The sequence below is a fragment of the Oryzias melastigma genome, linkage group LG15, assembly GCF_002922805.2.
Source record: "Oryzias melastigma strain HK-1 linkage group LG15, ASM292280v2, whole genome shotgun sequence".
In the NCBI taxonomy this organism is placed as follows: domain Eukaryota; kingdom Metazoa; phylum Chordata; class Actinopteri; order Beloniformes; family Adrianichthyidae; genus Oryzias; species Oryzias melastigma.
In genome coordinates, this window is record NC_050526.1 from 29186163 (window position 1) to 29208563 (window position 22401).

General features: G+C 44.4%; 3 protein-coding genes across 3 annotated transcripts in view; 1 reads left to right on the plus strand and 2 right to left on the minus strand.

Annotated features, from left to right (window-relative positions):
- Nucleotides 1-741: 741 nt before the first annotated feature.
- Nucleotides 742-1990, plus strand: neurog3 (neurogenin 3). The gene is made up of 2 exons (XM_036215649.1): nt 742-992; nt 1194-1990. The coding sequence occupies exon 2, from the start codon at nt 1195-1197 to the stop codon at nt 1789-1791; it is 597 nt and encodes a 198-aa protein (XP_036071542.1). The 5' UTR covers nt 742-992; nt 1194; the 3' UTR covers nt 1792-1990.
- On the minus strand, nt 1984-8594 carry pdlim1 (PDZ and LIM domain 1 (elfin)). Its single transcript, XM_024297039.2, has 7 exons — nt 8354-8594; nt 7415-7566; nt 7058-7142; nt 6080-6261; nt 4347-4495; nt 4123-4240; nt 1984-2460 (listed from the first exon to the last, which is right to left on the minus strand). Exons 1-7 carry the CDS (start codon nt 8444-8446, stop codon nt 2274-2276), a joined length of 966 nt encoding a protein of 321 aa, XP_024152807.1. The 5' UTR covers nt 8447-8594; the 3' UTR covers nt 1984-2273.
- Nucleotides 8595-9551: 957 nt separating this feature from the next.
- The window catches only part of LOC112161690 (sorbin and SH3 domain-containing protein 1), a gene marked incomplete in the record, with an annotated part of 28120 nt that continues 15270 nt past the window's right edge, over nt 9552-22401 (minus strand). The window contains 13 exon segments of the mRNA XM_024297035.2: nt 9552-12013; nt 12088-12194; nt 12288-12475; nt 14365-14460; nt 15262-15789; nt 15930-16124; nt 16206-16331; nt 16469-16583; nt 17369-17415; nt 17942-18112; nt 18251-18315; nt 19223-20629; nt 22195-22373. Coding sequence (XP_024152803.1) covers nt 11946-12013; nt 12088-12194; nt 12288-12475; nt 14365-14460; nt 15262-15789; nt 15930-16124; nt 16206-16331; nt 16469-16583; nt 17369-17415; nt 17942-18112; nt 18251-18315; nt 19223-20629; nt 22195-22373 — 3292 coding nt within the window.

The following is a 22401-nucleotide window of genomic DNA, read 5'->3' on the forward strand; positions in this document are numbered from 1 at the left end:
ACTGGATTCCACAGGACTGTATTTAAGAACAGGCAATATTTATTTATATATATTAAAGTTATCAACTGCTTACGCTTGTAATTGAATTTTAGTTTTAATCATGTTCTTGTCTGAAGCAGAAATTTTCATAAAGTCCACAGATGGTTTGTGTCCAAACAATGCGTAAAATGCAACAGATGTAGCTACATCAATGTAAAGTAAACGAGATATTTTCGATAGAAAACTCACATTTATACGTTTTTATGATAACCCATTTGTTTTATAAATCACACTAGATCTCACACCTGTGCGTAAAATCACAAGTTTTATTTTAAATGCGCAGTCTGTCATGAAACGTTTACTTAAGGAGAACAGCAAATGGGACAAAGGAAATGCACCTTTTATGTTCCAGGCCATTTTTAGATGACAAGCACAAGGTCACTTCATATAAATCTGTCATTTTAGCACCTGATTTTTGGAACATCTGCTCCTTAGAAACGTCTGCTCCATGACCCTTAATCTCTCTTAAAGGTCATTAAAGCCCCAGTATTGATTCGGAAAGTTTACCACGACGGTCATAAAAAGCAGAAAACAGCAACATTCATGAAGTGGCCATGAAGTGGCAGTACAAATCCCCTCATTCGATTTTTTTGGGAAGTGGTTCCAGCGCAACCTTCCTCAAAGAAAAGACGAACATACCCTCGATTGGAAAGCAACTGTTGTCATTGTGGCAGTCAGTTGTGCGACTTCACAGCAAAAGAATGACACAAAAACTACAAAGCGCTGAAAAACGGAGAGCGGGGGTGTGGAGGGGGGGTCTGCGCTGCCTGCAAGCCGATTGGCCATTTAACGGACGCTGTTGATTCAGGCGTCCGCTGCCCAGAAGATAAGATAAAAGCCATATAAAGAGACAGGGATGCGCATCCATCCTTCACCGCAGCCTGCTGTCTCCATCCACACCGCAGGACGGCTGTCTGTCTCCTCTGCGCGCCTCACCTGTTTCCAGAACAAACGTAAGTGCTAATAAATCCATCCGCGGAGCTTTACGCAGAGGAGATGCGCAGTTGGAGACCGAGGTGCGCATGGAAACAGGTTCTGAGTGTTAAAACGTTTTGATCACAAACTTTAGAGTTCAAATTGATTCTTGAGAAACATTTCTATGATCTTTATGAAAATCTTTGATTGAACTGACTTTGTGATTGAAACCTTCTCAGGATGTCTCCCAGAACCAGGAGCGCCACCGATGACCTGCAGAAGTTCATCGGCGCAGAGACGCGCAGCGGGATTCCCCCAAATGTCTACAGAGAAGCTGCTGCTCCTCAAAGCTGCAATGCAGACTCGCCTCGTGGAAACAACAAAACCATCAAGTCTTCCAGACCAAGAAGTGACCCGCGCGGCAGGCGGAGGGTGAAGGCCAACGACCGGGAGCGCCACCGGATGCACAACCTGAACTCGGCCCTGGATGCGCTGAGGAGCATCCTGCCGGCGCTGCCAGACGACGCCAAGATGACCAAAATAGAGACGCTGCGCTTCGCGCGGAATTACATCTGGGCTCTGACCGAGACCCTGCGGATGGTCGACCACCACGGCCGCGCGGAGGAGGAGCAGCAGCCGCCGGGGGGGTCAGACCTGAGCAGTCCGGGGAGCGCCTGCTCAGACTGGGACTCTGCGTCCTCCGTGGAGCCATGGGGCGGGTCCTCTTCCTGCTCTGTGGATCACCTGAACTGCCGCGAGCCCACAACCCCCCCTGTACCTCTGCACTTCCGGTCTGTCTGCAGTGGAGCGGATCTTAGAAACTCTTGGCTTTACTGAGGGTCGAGGGTCTTATGGACAAATAAACAGACATTGGAGGTTTTCAGGTGTAACAAACACCAGCAGGTGACAATCAACTGTGACAGGAAGAGGCTTTAAATCAAATACAAACTGATCCTTTTTTCTTCTATTAAACCAAAAGTTCATGTCTTCTGTAAACTCAGAACATTTCAGAAAAACACAAAGACTTGATCCGCTTTCAGCTGAAAGATTTATTTGGCAAAGAAACTCAAATACATTTCTTTACTTTTTCTGTATTTATTAAAGTAGAAAAGTTGTGATTATAAAGCGCCATTTCCATTACTGAATACAGTGAGCATGTAAAGAGGATCAATACTAGATCATAGTGTCTGTGACTAATGCAAAGAATTGATGTGCAAATGCAGACAAATGTGACGGAGCGTCCATCACGCTGGAAGGAAATGTTATGGAAGGAAATGTTACGGAGAGCTACAGTCCAAGGCCCGTCCCACAAAGGAAGACTACTTGGGGAAGACTGTAACCACGTCGTAGCCCTCAGGGGGCGTCACCCGCTCTCGTGCGTGCTTCTCACAATAAACCTGGTCCTCCACAAAGAAATGTCCTTTCTGCTTGAGGTTGACATCGCAGTCCGTGCACGTGTAGCACTCAGGGTGGCGAAACTTGTCCCTCAGCTTCACCACCATCCCCCTGAAGAACGAAGATCTGGTTAACTAAGGATTCTTCATAAACAACAATAGTCTACCTATACAAGCATATACAGAAGAGGCTGTGAGGTCAAACCACTCTCCAGAGGGTCCAACCTAGTGCATGCTGGGACATTTCCATATATTTAACATCGCTGCTGGGATGTAGAAATAAGGATGGAGTTTGTCTTTGAAATTATCCAAACATCTGCTGGATCGTATTTACTGACCCAGCACAAACACCTCATCAGATAGAAAATAAAACGAGTTTGGAGATGCATAAAAACTAGGGTTGTGAAAGTTGTTAACGCGATTAATAAATCATAATTGATGCGTTAATATTTATTACCTAAATGAATTGTCTAAAACCGGCTTTGTCTAAAAATTGCAGAAACTCTGCAGTTCTCCGTGAAAGTCCCGCCCACCGATGTCGCGAGAGGCGAGCAGTTCAGAGTGGACAGACACACCCCCACCTGTGATCAGCTGACCTGAAATCCAGCTTTCAAATCAAACTTATCCCAAAAAAACTTATTTTTTCGCAAACACAATAAAGACAGTTTATGAGAAAAAAAGAAAAAGCTGAAAAAAATAGAATTCCAGGAAAAATGTCAAATAGACAGCAGAGCTCTTAGGAGAGAAATTCTTATTTTTTGGGCTGCCTGGTGTCGTTGAATCCACACAGCCAGACTGAGGCCACATAAGAAAGGTGACATCATGGAGCTGTGAGGTCAGTGATGAACATCTATCAACAGAAACTGTTCATATAAGTGGTTGCAATTTGTGACTTTAGTCTGGATGTTGTTTTGTATTTTCATTCAAAAACATCTGGATTAGTATTTTGACAAATTTTATTCTTGCTGTTTTTATGAAATTACACCTAAAACGTTTTGTCCATGTTTGAAAAAACAGTTTGTTAAACATTAAATAAATCCAATTTTTCCAAATATAATTTTCTGTTCTTGCACGATTTTATGTGTAGTGTGTGAATACAACATGGAAAAATGACAAAATAAAGGTAGTGTCATAAAGGTGAGGTTGTGCCGATTAAAATTATACAAAATAAGCAAGTAGATAGTCTTTAAAATTCAAAATACAGAGGTTATTTCAAAAGAAGAAGGCCCTAGGTTTCAAATAAAAAAAAAACATTCTAAATGTACAATTTTGCATGTGATCTCATATTGTAATTACTTGCAGATAATAAGTGGCTGGCAAATATTGTAAGTAAAAAAAAAAATAAATTGCGATTAAGTTTTCCAGATTTGCGATTAACTAGTTAAATGTTTTTAATCGATTCCCGGCCTAAATAAAAACTGAAACAAGTGCAGAAACTCTAGAGAGGTTTCTCGAAAAACAAAGAGGGCTTGTGCTGTGGCACCTCCTTTATTTGACCACAAGGAGGCGACAAACTTTCAAAGGGCAGAAAACAAGAAGTGCTGATCTATAAAATAATCTCAGTAAAACAGACTGAAGTGAACGCAGTCACACGTCCTGCAGACAGACGATGATCTGCCCATTAAGCTTTTCTTCTTCTGTCCACAAATATTCTCATATTTCCAAACTTGAAATAAAAAAATAATAAACTACAAAATCAACAATTTAAATCTAAAACATTCTAACGAATAGTATCCACATGATGGAAATTGAGCTTGAGGTGCAGCGTACTCACACAATCCCTGATCCACATTTGTCACAGACGGGTAACTTGTCAGCGTTTCCCACCGAGGATCCGATCTTTGTGGTGGGGGCCTTCACGCTCCTGAAGCCTGACGGTTTGTCTGCATCACCTTCACATTATCAGACAAGCACAGAAGATCTCAGTGTTTGTGTGTGACTCTGTAAACAGTCACCATTCCACAGGGATTCACGGTCAACACCAGAACACTGCCTCACCCGTTTCCAGAATTTCCTGAAGCACCTTGAAGGAGGCGGACTGCCGCGGCGGCTCGTCCGACTCCTGGTTCTCCTGCAGCATCTTGTAGACTTCAGAGTCTGCTGCGATGGTCGGCCTCTTTCCTGCAGCAGATGGGTCTGACGGAGCTCTGCGAAACAAGATCACAGTGGGATTTCAGATCGCCTGACGCACTACGTCCAGGAGGCGGTGCTGATGCTGACCGGAGTCCACAGAACCTCCATGACACACGCACACACAGTGAGTTCAAACACCAGAACAATGTAAAACAACAACAGAGACGCCGAGATAAAAGCTTTGGCTTTTGATTAGCACTTTATTTTGAAATTTGCCAACTAATCAGGATTTTGATGACTTTGGTGACAAAATAAACGTCTAATCGGATCTTTAAAAAAAAAAAAAAAAAAAAGGAAATTAGTACAGTAAAAAGTATGAATTGAAAACTAGATAAATCAAGATTGAAATCGTCTTTTTAATGTTAAAAAAGAAAAAAAAAAGAAACTCAAACTATGAGCAGAAAATAGGGCTTATCGATTCGATTCACCAGAACCTGGATCGATTCGGTTGTGATTTTTTTCTATTCTTTCGATCCGCTCAGTTTGATTCAATTCGATTTTGAGTTTACACATTTATGCATTTGTTTAGAAATACATTAAATATAAAACAATATATTTATATTGTGAAGATTTTCATATTAATCTTATACAGTTCACATACTGTAAAATGTATTAGTAAAAATAAAATGAGATTGTTAATACTATACAGCGCTACATGGACTCTGAAAAGGAGAAGCTCCAACTATTGTTCTGCTTCTCCTAAAGTTTTGCTTCAGTTTGGCCACTAGGTGGTGATCATGCTATAGCATTACACCTTAATCCAGAAGAAGAAGAAAGAATGGGCAAAAAACTGTGTTTTAGACCACGAATAGTTATTTTAAAAACATTTCCTTAAAAAGAGTTTGGAAAATTCATGCCTGTGAGTTTATAAGGATGTTCATTTAGTCAAAAATGTAAATTTAGGTCAAAGGAGTGCTAGCATTAGCCGTCTTATGGGAAATCCCATTATATATTAGCATCAAGCTAGCAGATTTTAGCTGTATGCATTTGATTGATCTCAACTCTTATGGATCGATTATTGATCTATTAAGCTTAGATCAGTTTATCCATCTTATCAACTCAGCCCTAGCGGAAAAACAACGTATTTCTCAAACATAAAGCGTGTCGGTATTTACAACCACAGATTGGAAAACTGCTGTGTCTTTTTTCACTACAAATCTGGTGAAAGTGGATTTAAAAACTCAATGCTTAACTTAAAGATGCTGAACACAGAAATTATGGTTCTGTATCCCAGCAACATTAGTTTGAGCTAAACGTCAGTAAAGTTCATTACATTTTACGTCTCATGTAGAATCTGAACTGGTTTGTAGCAGCTGCTGGAAGAACAGACACGTGGAGTCATTGACGTGGTTTTGGAAATGACCAGAATCTAACGACTGAGCTGGAGGTGTTCCGTGTGCGGCGTGGAGACCACCTCCAGCCTTTAGGTTTTATAAAAATTAGAATAAAAATAGCTACTGCTTTGCCGACAGATTTCTCTGAAGGAGTTTATGAAGACGTACAGGTCCATCTCCATGCAGACACGCCCACATTCATGACTTAAAGTTCCTCAGCATCATTCACCATCTGCGTTTCTGGACCCTGAAAGCTGAACCGACCTGTTGGGCTCTCCTGATATGGTCATGGTCTTCACGTCGTCCACAGCAGAGTTCAAGTCCTTGATGTTGTCTGAGGAGTACAGACCAGACGGACTGTTGTACTGGTTGGTGACAACTTTGGAGCCAAAACCAGAGAAAGGTAAAGCGCTCCTGTTGTGGGTGGATCCAATGTGTTTCACCTCCTAGGAGAGAGAGAGTGAAAAAAAAAAAGAGGTTTGTGTTCAGTTTTTCTAACACGCTGAAACATGCAGGAGAGACAAACGTTCATCCAACACCCCACAACCATGACGCTCCAGCGGTCCAGGAGAGCAGCTCGAATACTGGTGGGAACATCACCGACGCTGAGTAAAAAATGTCTTCATGCCACTTGAAACGAACGTCTCTGTGATCCAGTAATGTGCTATTGATTGATCAGCAGCAGAGGAGCTTCTAGCTATCATTTATTCCACTTTTTCCAAACATCTCAGCTCTCTAAAGACGATTCTTCTTCGAGTTGAGTCTCGTCTTTTCTGCTGGACTCCTGCTTATTTAAAGCAGCTAACAGACTTTAAATAAATACAACCACGTAATGATGCTGGCACGCCGTCAAAGCAGACAAATAAATCCCAGCAAGTAGAGCGGGAAGGCGGAAATGCCTTCACACACAGGCCCCGCCTCCAGCGCCTCAGACTGCAGCCATGTGAAGGTCTGTGGCGTGACGGGCTGAAGGTTTACGAACCGCACATGTGTGAGGCGTGACACAAACACCCGGCCGGCGTGTTTTCATTGAACTTCCCGGCCGGAGGGCAGGAACTGAGGCTGCGTCACAGCTGATAAACGACCGTCTCCTAGGAAACGGCCTGCTGGAGAGCAAACAATGACTTCACAGCTGGCAGAGGCACAAGAATACCCCACAAGTCTTTGCAAGCAGGACCAGAAAAAAAACCTTCTGACTTCCAGAAACGACAGCGAGCTGTGAGAGGGAGGACGAACACTTACCCGTGGCTCTGATGCAAGATTCATCTTGTACGGATGAGACTTCCCTTCCTCAGAGGACAGCGGCGACCACAGCTTAGCTTCTGACCTGAGGAGCAGAGACCAGAACGGTAACACATGTCAAACACCAGACACAAAATCCAGTCAGTTAGTCACTTTGTTTGTTCCTGTAAGAAGAGCATTGAAAAGTCTGAGTCTTTGAATGCACCACCACCCTGCAGGTTTGCTCCTCCACTGTTTGTTCAGGACTTTATCTTCATACAAAGAAGAACTTTAAGTCTTTTCAACACCTGGAGTCTGCATCACCTTCCTCACATCTCTGCTCCTACCCAAACCCACTGACATACCGCCACAGCATACCTGTCTACGGAGAGCACCATTTCATCACCACAACCCTTGATCTTGTTCTGAGCCTCCAGGTGTGTCATGTTGTCTGTGGGTTCTCCGTCGATTGCCAGGATGATGTCTCCCATGCACAGGTTGGCTTGGGCTGCCTTACTTCCTGGATTGACCTGAGACACACAAACGGACACGTGTGACGGCGGGAAAGTCAACGCTTTCCTTCAAGTTGCTGCCTAAAAGAACAGGTATCAGAGGAGCACCTCCTCTGGAAAAACGGGCTTAAAATGAGTTGAAGAACTTTGACAAACAGTCTAAGATGCTGTTTTCATGGGAGGTTTCTGACAGGAGCCTTCACTCAAATACACATTTAACAATCACTTCATAGGAACATGAGTAGAAAACATTGAAATGACGTCATAAGAAGTACTTCATCGTAACAAAGACTATAAAGGTGCTGAAGGTTTTAATGGATGTTCTGATGGGGAACATGAACAAACGAGTCAAACTAAAGCCTGTCAGAAAAGAGGACCAGTCTTTACCATCACTTATGAGAAAGCTGACATGAAACGAGGCTCTGACACAAAGGAAAGAAAACCTTAAAGCATTTGATCCTTCCTTCAAAATAAAAGACAACAAATATAATAATAATAAAATAAAAGAGAAATCACCTGGAGGGCAGAAGCGGAGCTTCCGCTTTTTTCAAACATTCACTCATTATAAACAGACATTCACAAGGTTTTTAAAAAGAAAAAATATAAGGACCAAAACTTCTCTTAAATGTTCTTTTGTTCTAGTTGGCAAAAAATCTTAGCGGTACGTGAACGCATCTCAAGAGTTAACTCCAGCTGAAGAATCCGAGGAGCGCGTGCTTAGCCCCTGTTATCCCGGGCTAACTAACTTCCCGAGCAGACTAATAAATTCTACACGTTGACGCGGAGAACCGGAAACCCAACATACCCGTGAAATAGCGAGAGGTTGCTCGAAGTCTTTCCCTCCGACCAGCCGGAAGCCCCAGGGCCCGGGCCCCTGGATCACCACCCGGAGAGGCATCGCTGCTGCCGCACTGCCGTCAGCTCCCAGCCGCTGTGCTGGAGCCACCGGCGGGGGGAGGACCTCAGGCCGCCGCGGGACGAACCTCCAGGACGCTTCCTGTCTGATAACCGCCCGACAAAGATCGTAGATTAAGAGGAGCACTCACTACAACGCTCGCTGTGAAGTGTGCTTTTGGTCACGTGATCGCTCAAATTTTACTTTGTACTTTATTTGATCGAATTAATAAACAAACAAAATATGACCATTGCGCACAAAACCATTTACTGACGAGTAGTGAAAAAAGTAGTTGTGCGAGAAATCTATGAGAAAGTGTTAGGTCTGTCACCTTCTCCATTCTGGTAAATATTAACTAGTTCAAGCATTGCCTCACCTTTTCTGCAAATAATTCACCAGTGGTGGAAATACCTGCTCAACATGTAAACGGATTCCTGTTTATAATTTAGAAAATCTTTTTTTTTTTTGTTTTTTTTTTTGTTTTGTTTTTTAACACAGAAAAACTTGAGATCAGCATCAAAATTTTAGAGAGATATTAGTCTTTCAAATTCTTCTGAAGCAGAAATGCTTTGTTTTCTGGTGATGGCTGTCATACACACTGTTTGTTTGTATAAGTTCATAAAAGAAAAAAAAACAATAGCAGGTTCTTTGAAAACAAAAAGAGTTGACCCTCTTCACTTTTTCCCTATCTCTTCTGATATCCAAAGTTTGTTTGACTGGCATCAACCTCCCGTGACGTCACCATGTTATGTGCAGCTTACCATATATGGTAGAGCTTAAAAATCCCAGGATGTGGAATGCGCCGCTCCCAAAAACCCGAATTCCTGATGAAAGCAGGGGCGCACGCGCTGTGGCGCACGCGCTGCAGGAAGCCCAACCCGTCCTCCTTTAAAAACCCTTTTTTTCCCAACATGCATGAGATCATTTGTTCCTCTGCTGCTGTTTGCTCTGCAGAAACTCCACATGTTCTTCTGAATGAGACCAGTCTCCTTCAGACACACCGTCGCAATTCCTCAGAGAACTTCAGGAATTCTCACAGAAGCTCCTTCCAAGCCTGAATGCTGCCTGCAAACCACAAGCGGACACCAAAAACCACAACAGACCAGAGGAGAGTTTGAAACAGTTTATTAAATATTGCATAATAGCGAAGTCACAGCAGTGTTTCTTTAGGATTATCAGTGGAACCGCACTGCAAAGACAAGCAACCAAACCAAACCTGCTGCAGGTTGAAGGTCTCATCAGTCCAACCTCATGATTTAGAACCATCATGTTGAAGCAACGCGTCACACTCGTAGCTACATGAACACTGACAGACAATAATCTGCCATCATGTGGATTAGGATTAAAACACTGATACATAAATAATGCTATGAATATATTTTAGAAAAAAAAAACATGATGAGGCACAATGTTGAGTGTAAGATAAGGCATCGTCATCCTCAGAAATGGCAGCGTTATGTTGACGTGTGTCAGACTTTCGTAAAGCTTCACGCTGTGCTTCACCACAAATCCTTCAGGCTCAGAGACGAGTCTGAGGCCTTTTCTATTTTACATATTTACATTCCTTCTTGTGCCACTTTTGAAAGTCTGCAGGTTAGTTAGATGACACAGATTAGCATCACATTCATGTACTCATACATTCATCCCTTCATGTTTTATGGAACCATAAGAGTTTCTCTCTGATTAATGTCGTTATTTTCCTCTTCATATATATATATATATATTTAGTCAAATAAAAGCTTTTTTGTGCAGTTTTGCAAACTTTAAGTTCAGGCCAACAGACGTTTCAGAGGAGCGTGTTTCACCATGTGGAAGCTTCTGCTGTGAAACCAAACACCTCTGACCGCTGTGCAGAACAACCCACAGACAGTGGATCACATGACAGCTTTCGCTAAGAAAACACTCGCTTACACATGTAGTCTGTAGAGGATGCAACCCTGATGAAGCAGCGAGCTGCTGAGATGATGGAACACTGATTGTACTGAGTTAGACTTTAGCGAACGGTTAGTTTCATACAGAACTTGCAGGCTACCTGCCTCTAAACAAAGGCCCCGACAGGACTGATCAGCAGCCTATAAGCTAACACTGAGCTAACAGAGAAAGTTTAACACGAGCCCGACCAGAAAGACCATCAGCAAATCAGAACAGATGACACTTTAGGGAGCGCTCACCACCACGCTGGGATTCGCTTTGCAGGGTTTCTCAGAGCTACAATGGACTTTACTGGAAAACACACTTGGTTTAGAAACAGAAAGCACAGAACAAGAAGTGAGAAGTGTCTGCAGGTTCCTGAAGGTAAAAGAGCAGAGGACCACGACCACGAAGAGTTTGGATGAAGAAGAAGCTCAGAAAAACAGTAGATATGGTGTTTCTAATGTGATGTGTGGTGCCTGATACTGGGTGTGATGTGCAGGAAGACTGAGGTTCAATGACACATTCCGATGAATTCAGGACTCAAAGAACTTCTGTTTTCTTGAAGTTCTTCAAGCTCTTTTCATTAGTCCGTCTCTGTTTGTTTCCCCTGCATGCTGTGTTTATATTCACACTGTGGTCTCAACATGTGACATGTGAATCTTGAAGGCTTTTCATAATGTGGTCAGTCAGGTTAAAATGTCAGAATCAGAATCTTTCAGGACACCTCGCTGGCTTTTAGTAAAAATAACTGCCATTGTGGGTTAGTCTCCTTTAAGATCTTGTAAATGAAACCCTCCAGAATAACCACACAGGAAGTTCAGAGCTACCACGCCTGCTTGCTGTGCTGAAGCGAGCAGCCACCATCAGATACCCTAAAGGCGTCAGCAGCACACTTTGGGAGCCTGAAAGATCAAATCAGGTTTGTCAGTTTGTATATCTAAAGGAGGAACACGCTCCACACGCTTGCTGTGGTGAAAATAGCAAACACTTGCATTTCAGTGTTTATGTGTGTGCAGTGGACTGCAAGAAAACTGCAGGATGACCTTTAGATGGAAATTATGGCAACAGTGATGCACCGCAGGGCTCCAGAGTTATGAAAGCTGTGATGAGTTCACAGTGACTCAGAAAACCAGAGAAGAGCTGTTGCATCAGAGCACTTCCTGCAGGTCTGAGGTGTCCATTCATCTGACAGATCTAAATGAGCTCATCCAAACATGGGAACTTTGAAGCAAATTTTATGAGGGGAGGTTTACCTTCACCATTTATGAAAAACTCCTTCAGTTTTTAAAAGTATCAATTGTTATCCAGAAAATCTCCTCTTTCTTCCACAGTCCACTTTAGGTACAGGTACCCACTCTGAGGTATTCTGGGACAAACTGTGGACAGCGTTTGTGCAACATCAGATTTCATGGAGATGGAGGACATCGGTCAAACAGTGAGTCATGTGTGAAGACGCTGCTGAGGTTTGTGAGCTCTCCCAGTCTTTTCCATGTGCAGGCGGACAAACCCGAGGCCGGTGGGATCCCCTCTCCAGGTGTTTATCCACCTGTTCCAAACAGCCGCGCGTGGTAGTGAGGAGTCCCCAAAGTTACAGTTTCACTTCCTTCACGTAATTCCCAGGAAAAGTCCCAAACTGCTTCGTCCTCTTGGATGTTCCTGAGATGGAGAAAGACACGACTGAGAAACAGAAGGAGGTCTGGAAGACATGGAAGGAGATCTGGAGAACTCACCAACAAACCAGCCATCGTCACACTTCTCCATCACACTGACCAGATCTCCTTCCTGTAGCTCCAGCTCGTCATCGTTCTGTGGCACGTAACTGTACAAGGCTTGGAAGCTGAGGAGCACAAAAGGACGACACCAGGATGAGTTTGTCAGTGTGTGGAGCTCAGAGTGGGAGTGAAATAATCCAGACCCAAAGGTGACTCACATTCCACAGCTGAGGCGGCTGGGCTCGGGGCTGCTGCTGTGGGACTGGGGTTGCTGGGAAATGATGAGACACGGTTTACTGGGGTGGGGGTGCAGTCTGTGCACAGAGTCATTGTGGGGGTGGGACAGGGTGCTGCAGTACCTCACCGAGGTCTCAGCTATATTCAAGATCTCATTACATACGGCCTCCTAGTTGTAGTTTCAGGCACACAATGAGTCCAGAAGGAGGCCGAAGTGGGGAGTTATGAGGTTAGAGGGGAGGTGAATGGTGGAGGAGGCGGGTGGGTCCGGTAAGTAGCAAGGGAGAAAAGATCCGTTAAAACCCAGAAAAAAGAAAAGGAGGTGGTGGAGGAGCCAAAGGTAAGGAGGGATGAGAAGACCGGACGCCAGAGGGAGGCATGTAGACGAGAAATATGAAAGATTAGTTCGGATATTCAGGAGGTGAGCATTCTGAGCGTGCACCATTAAAGGAGGTGAGTAGTCTGAGCATGCACCATTAAAGGAGGTGAGTAGTCTGAGCGTGCACTATTAAAGGAGGTGAGCATTCTGAGCGTGCACCATTAAAGGAGGCGAGGAAGCAATCATTCAACATTTTTGGAATCTTTTTTCTAGGTAAACTTTTCAATAAGTTACAGTCACATCCACTTGTGTGTTTGAAAACATTTTTAGTGGAATTTATCTGTAAAATGTTGAAATCAAATGTTAAAGTTGCTTTTAACTTAACAGGATTTTCCTTATTTTAGGAAAATGAGAACCAAACTGTCCAGGAATCTTTCCATCTCTTCTGAGCATCCAGCTCTGTGTTCGGTTGGATTTTTACCTTTTGTTTGTTTCAGATTTGGTTGATTTCCGGAGAGTAACGCAGCGGCGCGATGAAGTTAAGCATAACTCTAAACATTAAAAGCTTTAGCAAGTTGTCACTCTAAAATAGTCACAATATTTTAGTGAATTTGTAAAAAACCTAAAAACCTTTTTTTTTTTTTTTTTTTTTCAAACTAATTTTCTCTTTAGAGATTAAATTATTATCAGGTTAAAAAGTCCTTTGGTGAAACAAAGTGAATATTGAAGGTTTGTAGTTACAACTATTAAAATGTAAAATTAGTCCAAGTAAGAACAAATAATCAAAGTGTGGTCATTTAAAAAGTCTCAGTGGTTTATTGATTATTAATCTATTTAAGTGTTTCTACTGTTATTGGGTCTAAAGGTCTGTTTAGCAGTACCAGCCCTCTGTCTTTTCTCTCATTTAGATAAACTTGATGTGTTTTCCAAAGCAAAGACAAGAAGACAGAGAATGTCAAGATTTATTGTTTAAAGACATCAGGACTTTGCTAGATTTCTCCCAATCAGCTGTTTGCTTTTCAGTTTTGGTTCTTTCACAACATTTCTTGAATTGGTATTCAAATTCAGAGCTACTTTTCAGATTTCTGTTCATGAAATGTTTTGAATATGGACCCACAAGAGAACGAAGAAGCAGCAGAAGCATGAGAAGAAATTCATTTTTTCTTCGAATATACACATTATTTTATTGGAATCATTTTCAAAAAATATTTGAAAATATTTTTTCGTCTCTTTTTAGGAGCTGATAACACAGACTGGGGGGTCTGGGCACCTCTGAAGATATAAACTAAACCACCCACCCATTGCAATGTAATATATTTTTATTTTTCATGATATTTGTTTTCAGATGTCTTTAAAAAGTGTTTTTTATATAATGTCAGCTTTTGTTTGGTGTTTTGTATTAATTTAAACTCATGTACACATCAGTGTTTACATCAACACTTTATGACATTTTTACTTCTGACTAAAAAAAAACTTTATTGATAATTTCTTTGAAGAACGTCGCTGTGGATGTGATTGTCAGTCAGATCCAAAAACTGTTTTGCACTTTTTTAAGTTTAGAAAAAATGTTTTGAGGTTCCAAAAATGTAAAAAGTTCAGCATCTCTCCAGGTGTTAATAAAGATGATGGAGTTAAATGAATCTCTGAGGTGGGCGGAGTTAAAGTGTAACATAGACGACCATTTCACTCTGAACATAAAGAACCATCAGAACAGAGAAGGCCTTTTCTCCCAACCTTACCGCAAACGAGTTCACGTTGTTGTTGTCTTGAATGTCAAAAAGCATCACAGGGCTTCTGGAGCTCCGCCCATCATGGTCAGCTTCATTTTTAACAAACTGCAACACAAAAATGAAATAGGTTTTTCAAAATAAGAGCTTTTTCAATCAGGCAGTTTTTTGCTGTAGGAGGAAATTTCAATCTTGTAAGAGCGTCTGAAACAGAAGCCAACACGTGAAACCCATAAATCCTTTCTAATAAAAATGTCTAATGACCTAAATAAACTTCCAAGTTGCAAAAGCATCTGAGCTGTCACAGGTGTCTAAACATGCAGAGCCACGCTGACGTGACAACAAAGTAACATGAGATCTAAGATCAGTCCTTCCATGCCGTAAAACCGACGTGAGTCTTCGTGGAAGTTCATGGATACTGACTGCTGAAAATTACAACAAAATCAGTGATGAAATGAGACAAACATTGTTTTTTTTTTTTTTTTGGTTCAATGACATTTTCTTGACTGAATCAGTCTATAAAAGCGGCTGAAACCTTTTATTTTGCATGGAGAGGGCACGAACCTCCAGCTTAATGACAAGTGCTGTAAATATTCATGCAGACATCTTTAGGTTCATAACAGGTGCCAGGTCACGGCTGTGTGGCCCCCTCGTCCCAAATAAAACGATACAGTTCTTCCGGTTATAGCCCTTTACAGCACAGAAACCTGAAACTCACTGCAAGATCACGCAAACACGGAACCCGTGGCATGTTAGTGGTGCACACAACAACATGCGTGATGCCTGCAACCACAACGCTGCTCTCGCTGAGAGAGCACTTCCATTGGTGGATGAAGCCACGTCAAAGGTTAGTAGCACACGCTGTCCTGAAGCTCAACCAAACGGTGACCAACACCATGCAGAAGATACCTCTGCAGGGCTATTCTGCCTGCTTCCCTTGGCAGCTCGGCCCCTGTCCCCCTCAGCGCACTCGCCCTCTGTCAGCTCCTTCTCCCCCCTCAGCCAGCCCTCCAGCACCGGCCCGCTGGAGGGGCTCACACTGCGCGACAGATGGGGGGAGCGACAGGACAACAAGTCCTGCCCCTGGGGTGGGGTGAACGTGAGGAAGGGGGTGGCAGAGTTAGGTCTGGGCGGGTACGGCGGGGGCAGAGGGGAGGCAGATGGTGAGATCATGGGGGAGATGCAGTGTGGGCTGCCGGTGGTCAGTGGCACCGGGCTGGCAGAGAAAGGGGGGGGCAGGTATTCGCCCCAGCGGTAAGAGACAGTGGGGAGTGGTGGCAAAGGAGGGGTTGGGGCCGCAGGGGGACTTCCACCTCCCACAGTCAGTGAGATCCACTCGGAGGAGACAGCGTGGACCTCAGGTGAAACGGAGCGGCGGGCAGAGCGGGGCAGGGGCAGGGGGGAGGTGGTCAGACGATTGGGGTACAGCTTTGGAGGCTGAGAGGGGAGGAGCCAGGGAGGAGACACAGTAAATGTAAGATGAAACGGAAACAAAAATCCTTCAGAAACAAGGGTCTTGATGAATCAGATGTTCACCCTCCAGCATCTACACCCCCTCTGTGAGGGGAGGCCGTTACCTGGGGGGAGGCGTTGGTGCTGCGCTGTGGGGAGTAGCTGACAGGGGGGTCGGGGTACTCCACGCCGTTCTTAACCCGTGGCCGCTTGTTCACGTCCACATAGGTGACGGGGAAGATGCCTTGCCGATTGGTGCCGGAAATCTTGCCTTCATACCAGTTCTCGTCCACTCTGCGTATCAGCGTGATTCGCTCCCCCTAAAAAGAAGGGAAAGGTTTGAACGACTGACGTGTGTAGAGGGACGGTTTGAAGACGAGGACGTGATCTGAGGTCCAAACCTTCCTGAAGGACATCTCCACCACTGTGTCGCCTGCAAAGTTAAAGCGGGCGATGGCCTCTCCATATTCCAGAACCTGAACTGGAGCACTTTTCTTGGGCTGTGCTTTCTCTGTAGGGGGGAGCAGCTGCACACAAGGGGGGGACATGACATTTATTAAAATCCAACAGCTTCATAAAACACGTTGAAAAAAAAACAAGGCAGTGTAGAATATTCCAGGACAAATGTTTCAATGTATGAAAGACAGCAGGAGGAGAAACCCACCTCAACGTAACTTCGAGGGAAAATACCAACTCGTCCATGATGCTCGCCCTCATACCAGTTCTGATCCACTTGTCGAATGATATACACAATGTCTCCCTTCTGAAATGGTAATTCCCTTGAATAAAGAGATTAAAAATGTATTAAAAATGAAGTTTCAGAAAATCAATTCGTAGGATGCTTGCTAGTTTTATTCAGTTTTCCTTTTATGTTTCTGTTCTCTCCTGTTTTATCACTTCACTGTTTTTTTCTTGAGTCTGTATGAACTTGGGCATCTGTGTATAAATATATAAATAGTACTACAGTGTCCCTTTAGAACAAATATTCTCACATTATAAAGTCTTGTTTGGTTCTTTCTTTGTATTGGGCAACAGAGGAGCAGTAAATATCTGACTGGACCTCCAGTTAGTAGAGTAGTCATATGAGGAGAACATGACTGAAGGTTAAAAACAGACGGATGGACGTGTGTGAAATCTGAAGACTCGGTTTGGAAGATGATCACATCAATGTGTGCAGCTACGTTTCAGTTCCCTGCTGCTGTAGAAGTTGAGATTTTCAGTTCTCCAGGGCGGAGATCAAAGGAGGAACAGTTCTTTTACAACAGATGAAATACAGTAGAATTCTTGTAAATGTGTTTGAATGCAGGAACTTTAAGATTTCTGGATGTTTGTGTTTGTCCTGCATCTCTGTGAAAGTCTGTAAGTTTCTTTTGCTTGGCATCTGTCTGTGTCCTCCTCACCACTCTGTCTCCTGAAATCATTTTTTCTGCTTCATTTCAGATACTTGTGAATGTCACTTCCACAGTACCACTCTGACTTTACAGTTCGGTTCACTGTAAAGTGAGAATCCTGCTCTAAAGTTATTTTCATGACATAATTTTACATTCTGAGGACCTCTACTTACTTTAACGTTTCTGCTCTGAAGTCAAAGCGAGCTCTGGCTGGTGTTCTCTATGGACAGAAGAGGATAAATGATTAGGATTCACGTGGTCTCAAATATGTAATCTGATATCTGGAGTTTTGTCTTGACTTTTAGAGAACTGGAACATTTTTTGACATTGGTGAGTCAGAGCTGTCCTTTCAGCTTTGCATGTGAACGTTAGAGCAGGACAGACACCTGTGACCGACTGGACAGTCCCAAAAGAACCTTGTCTACAGTGGTTTCTGAAAAACGCTCTGTGCGCTCGACACAAAAGAATGCTCTGTAATTTCTTCTGTAATTACCGCTGGATTGCTTTGCTAAAATAGCAGATTTATAGACCAGTAAAGAGTTGTGTTCTTTTGAATGCAAACCGTTTAAATTCAGCTGTAATTCTGAGTTCTGTGTTTGCTTTTGCAGACTGAGTAGAGAGGAGGCGATCATCTGTCACTGCGCCTGCTTGGCTCCACCCTTCCAGCCTCAGCCTGACACACACTGACAATGCATCTGCCGTCTGTCTTCCTGCACAGGAAGACGACACCCGGCCTTGTATTGTACCTCGATTCCAGACTTCCTTTTCTCCGTGTTATCTGTGATGTTGAGCAGGTCTCCGAAGCGCTCATTGGTGATGAACTGGTGGTGCGTTGGGACAATGCCCGTGTGTCTCCGTGATGCTGTGTCAGCCTCTTCCTGTTCTCGCTTTAGCCGCCGCTGCTCCTCCAAAATTTTCTGCCAAGAAAACAGACGTTTCCTTTTAGTCAACAATTCCAGATGTTTTGTCATGGTTCCTGCAGCAACTACTACATTTCTCTGCTTTTCTGAAAATACTGTTCATGCACTTGTACACTTTTAAATATAAAAGATTACCTCTTTGTCACCATGACGCTTTCTGAGAGCCTCATCTGCGTTTTCCCCGTGAGCCGGGGAGGAGTCTGGCACAGAAACACAGAGAGACAATCACAAACAGAGAACTTCCTCAACAACTTTCAGGGAAACAAAACCAAATCCTCCCCAAACTTAAGGTTAAGATCACACAACACTTCCAAATCCAGTCAACAGAATCAATGATAAATACAGTAAATACAGAAACCCATGCTCAAAATGAACAGCAGCATTTACAAACAGAAAAAAAGTAAATATCTAAATACGCATGCACACAGGGAGGAACAGAATGACCAAACACGTGTTTATGAGAAACACAAATGCACAAAAAATGGAAAATCTGATCAACTTGGCCAAAAATAAAACATGAGATTATGCAGATGCTGACTGACCAGGTCATGTCTGGTTTACTGCCAATAACCGACTGAAGATAAAGCTTGTGTCCCATTAGGAACTCTAAAGGACAGCCATGAATTACCTGAAGGTTTATTAAAAAGTGTTTAAACACAAACATCTTATCTGGTCCATAAAGGACACCCAAAGAACTGATGAGCTCTTCAGAAATATTTAGCCCATATATTCAGCTTGAATTTTTCACAGGAATTTAGGAAACGTGGGTCTAATTTTGGAAAGATTTATCTAAAAATGCTGCATTACTGTCTTCACATTTGGTTGGGATGTAAGGTCTAGCAGCACAGTCAAGTCCAGAGAAGTTCTTCCTAAACCTCCTGCAGTCACTCATGTGTTCAGATGTGTTTGAGGGACCAAACTCATTCCGGTGAAATGAAAAGCACCAAAAGAGAAGATGAAGTCTCTGCCACTGAAGCACAGCACACAGACTGGAGATGGAAGGTGGGACTTTGTGGAGGAGAAGGACACAACGTGAACACAGAGTTGAGATCAATGAGTGACCACAGACGGAGAGGGTGACAGCGGTGAAGGGATGAAGATAGCCACCTCTACGGTGAGCTGACAGCGGCTGCAGGAGGTTCCCGTTGGCGTCCAAGTTCTGCCCGTTATTCAGATGGTCAGTGTCCTCTCCGTTGTTCAGCCTCTCCAGGACCTCCAGGGAGGAGAGGCGCTGAGGGATCAGAGGTCTGAGCTCAGTGGACAGAGTGCAGGGTCTCTGGGTGCTCACGGTCACCTTGGTAGCTAACGTTCTCCGTGTTTGGTGCGACTGCAGGTTCTTTCGTAGTCTGAAGGGGGCAGGACCCATGAGCAGAAGGTTTCCAGGTAAAGTGGCCTTCTTCTCAGAAGGGGGGGGCTTCTCCTGATGCGTTGTGGCTTGCAGCCTCTCATGTCGGAGGATGGTGGTGAAGCGGGTGTAGGAGGCAGGGCAGGAGCCTTTGCATTTGCTCGGTTTGAGGGGCAGCTGATGGTTCAGGTGGTGCAGGAGGTGGTGGTGGTGGTGCTGGAGATGGCTTTGGTGTGGAGACGATGCTATAAGCTGTGCTGAAGGACTCTTTGTTTCACTGTCTTGACAACTTTTCCTGCAGATCTGCTCCACTTCAGCTTCAGTTTGAACGTTCAGTTCTCCTGCCTCCTCCTCAGTCAGGTGGTTCTCTGATGGGACTGTGTTTTCTCTTGGTTTCTTGGCCTCTGACTCCTCTGGCTCCTCTGGGGTGCAGCCAATTGTAGACGTGGTGTCGGGTACTAGAAGAGCTTCAGCCGACACTGCAGCCCCCATGTAGAGGACAGCAGGTTTGTGGTTGGGACTGTGGCTGGAGTGCAGGGTTGGAAGGGAGGCAGAGCGGCTGGGAGTCGAGCTGGATCTCTGTATGATCATTTCAAACGCGCTGACTCGTGACGACACGCTGTCCTTTGAAACGCCGCCGCTGCCATCTGCCTCTGAACTCTCAGTCTCTGCCTTGACCTTTTCAAACAGAGAGGTCAGGCTGCGGACGCTGCCGTGGGGGCTGCACCCTGCAGAGCTGGGCCGCTGGATGTGATGCATGGTTCTGTACAGACTGGAAAACTCCGACGTGGTCCTTCTGATTGCAGGGGAGTCATTCCCGAGGCCATCGGTACAGTCACTGCCACAGCCAGACTTGTCTGAGTCCGTTTCACTCCCCGGTTCCCCTGCGGCAGCGCAGACGGTTCCACACCGGCCCGTGTAAAGATCCTCACAGCTGTGAGCCTTGGTGTGTCTGACAGCTTCAGTCCTGCTGTCCTGGCTGTCGCCACTAGGTGGCAGCAGCTTGGGTTTGAACTTAGAAGGCAGGATTTGGGGAATGCAGGCTTTGGCAGCAGACAGAGTCTTCTTACTCTTACATTGGTCACCTATTGCATTACTGGCAAGAACCGATCGACTATTTACAGAGGAGCAGGGTGAAATTATATAGCCATTCCCACCTTTATAATCCACTGGCAAGCATGCAGGACAACAGAATAAACAACATATTAGATTACAATGGTCACAGATTACACACAAACACACTAACACAATCTGGAACATTTCTAAGAGAAAAACAAATTCAGTCAAAGGAGATGAGAAGAAGCAGACTTGATGCACTGAGCATCAAGTGGTACATGGTACTGCGGTGAAAGGTGGATGTTTAAAAAAGAGGGAACCAGAAAATCACATCACTGTTTCACCATTATTGTGAGCAAAATCACACCAAGACAGATAAAAGTATTAGAAAATCACGTCAGGAGGTTTTTCGGGAACAATTTGAGGTGGTTTTGGTTGTTAAATCTTCCTGTTGGGTAGAGAGCAGGATCTACTTCCTACACTGATCCTGTCTACTTTAGGCGCTAGTCAGACAGCTGCAGAGGATCCCAACACAGCAGCACGGTTGTAAAATAAAAATACATCCTGAGTCAACCCGCCCAGTAATACATGTCAGTCAAAAAACCTAGAAGAAAAGTGTGTGTCACTTCCTGGATGGAGTATGCTTGTCACAGCGCTGCAGATGGAAATGACACAATGCAGCTGATCTGTTACACTGCTGTCAGGAAACACTAGTGACTGATGTTTCATTGATGGAGTAGAGCGCCGGCATGCAGGCCACAGAGAACCCTAGAGGAGGATCACCTCACAATGCTTGAATCACATGATTCGACACTTGGGGTTTCAGAACTTTCTGTTTCTTTGGGTTTCGCCTACGTTGGAGTTTTTGAAACACAAGTGGAGGTGGAGCCTGAGGCGGAATCAGCTGACTGCGGAGCTGGAATAAATGATCTGATTAGTACGGTCTCAGCTCAGACACATCAAACTGTTCTTCTTTCAGTCAAAGCTTGGCAAGCAGTTCAGAATGAACTGAAATGTAAAGCCTGTTCTGGGTCATAGTGTCCCGTCCTTTCTCCCACTTATGTCTTCTCTGCTCCACCCAGAGCTTCTCCGCCTGCCCATGTGTGCAGCATTCCAGCCGCTGGCCTCACACCGACAGCTGACTTCCTCATGCCTGCCCACCCTCTGTGTCCCTCCTGTTTTTCTCAGCCTCGTCTGGCTGGCTTGTGAAGATCAGAGTTGTGTTTATCTCCTCCCTATCTCCTGATCCAAACCTCTCTTGACCTTTGCTCTCTGGCACCGGACTACTCTGGAGTCCTGCCCTGATCCTGCCTGGCAACTCGCGGCCCACAACTGGAGCAAGAGGGGGGAAAAATCCCCAAGGTTAGCTTCCACCGACTTAACGAGACTTTTCCAAAGCAGATGGTCGGCGATGAGCAGTCATGACATTGATAACAAATCAAAAGCTGTCAGTGGAATGAATGCAGTGAGATGATTGGCCAGAGCTGTGAAGTCCAGCAGCAAAGAAACGTGTGAACAGAAAAAAAAAACACACGTCTGTCTGAACATGTGAGAGATCCACCATCAACATCTGTGACTCATCTGAGCGCGCCGGCCTTCTCTGACCTCCACATACCGCCGTACGCTCACCACCTCTGCCATATCCTGCAGCTATCTATGAAAGCAGTTGGTGTCCTACCTTTAGAGGATGATGAGCTGCCATGGCGTTTGTTTAGAGCCCGTAGACCTTGCAAAGGAATGTCGCCGCCCTCCAGGACACTTTTGTAAACATGTCGGTCGCATTCTGGAGCCACAGGCTCCCCTGTGGATGATCCTCTGTCCTTCTCCACCTCGCTGTGAGCTGACTTGTTCGAGGAGCTAGACCACAAATGAGAGGAAGGCAGAC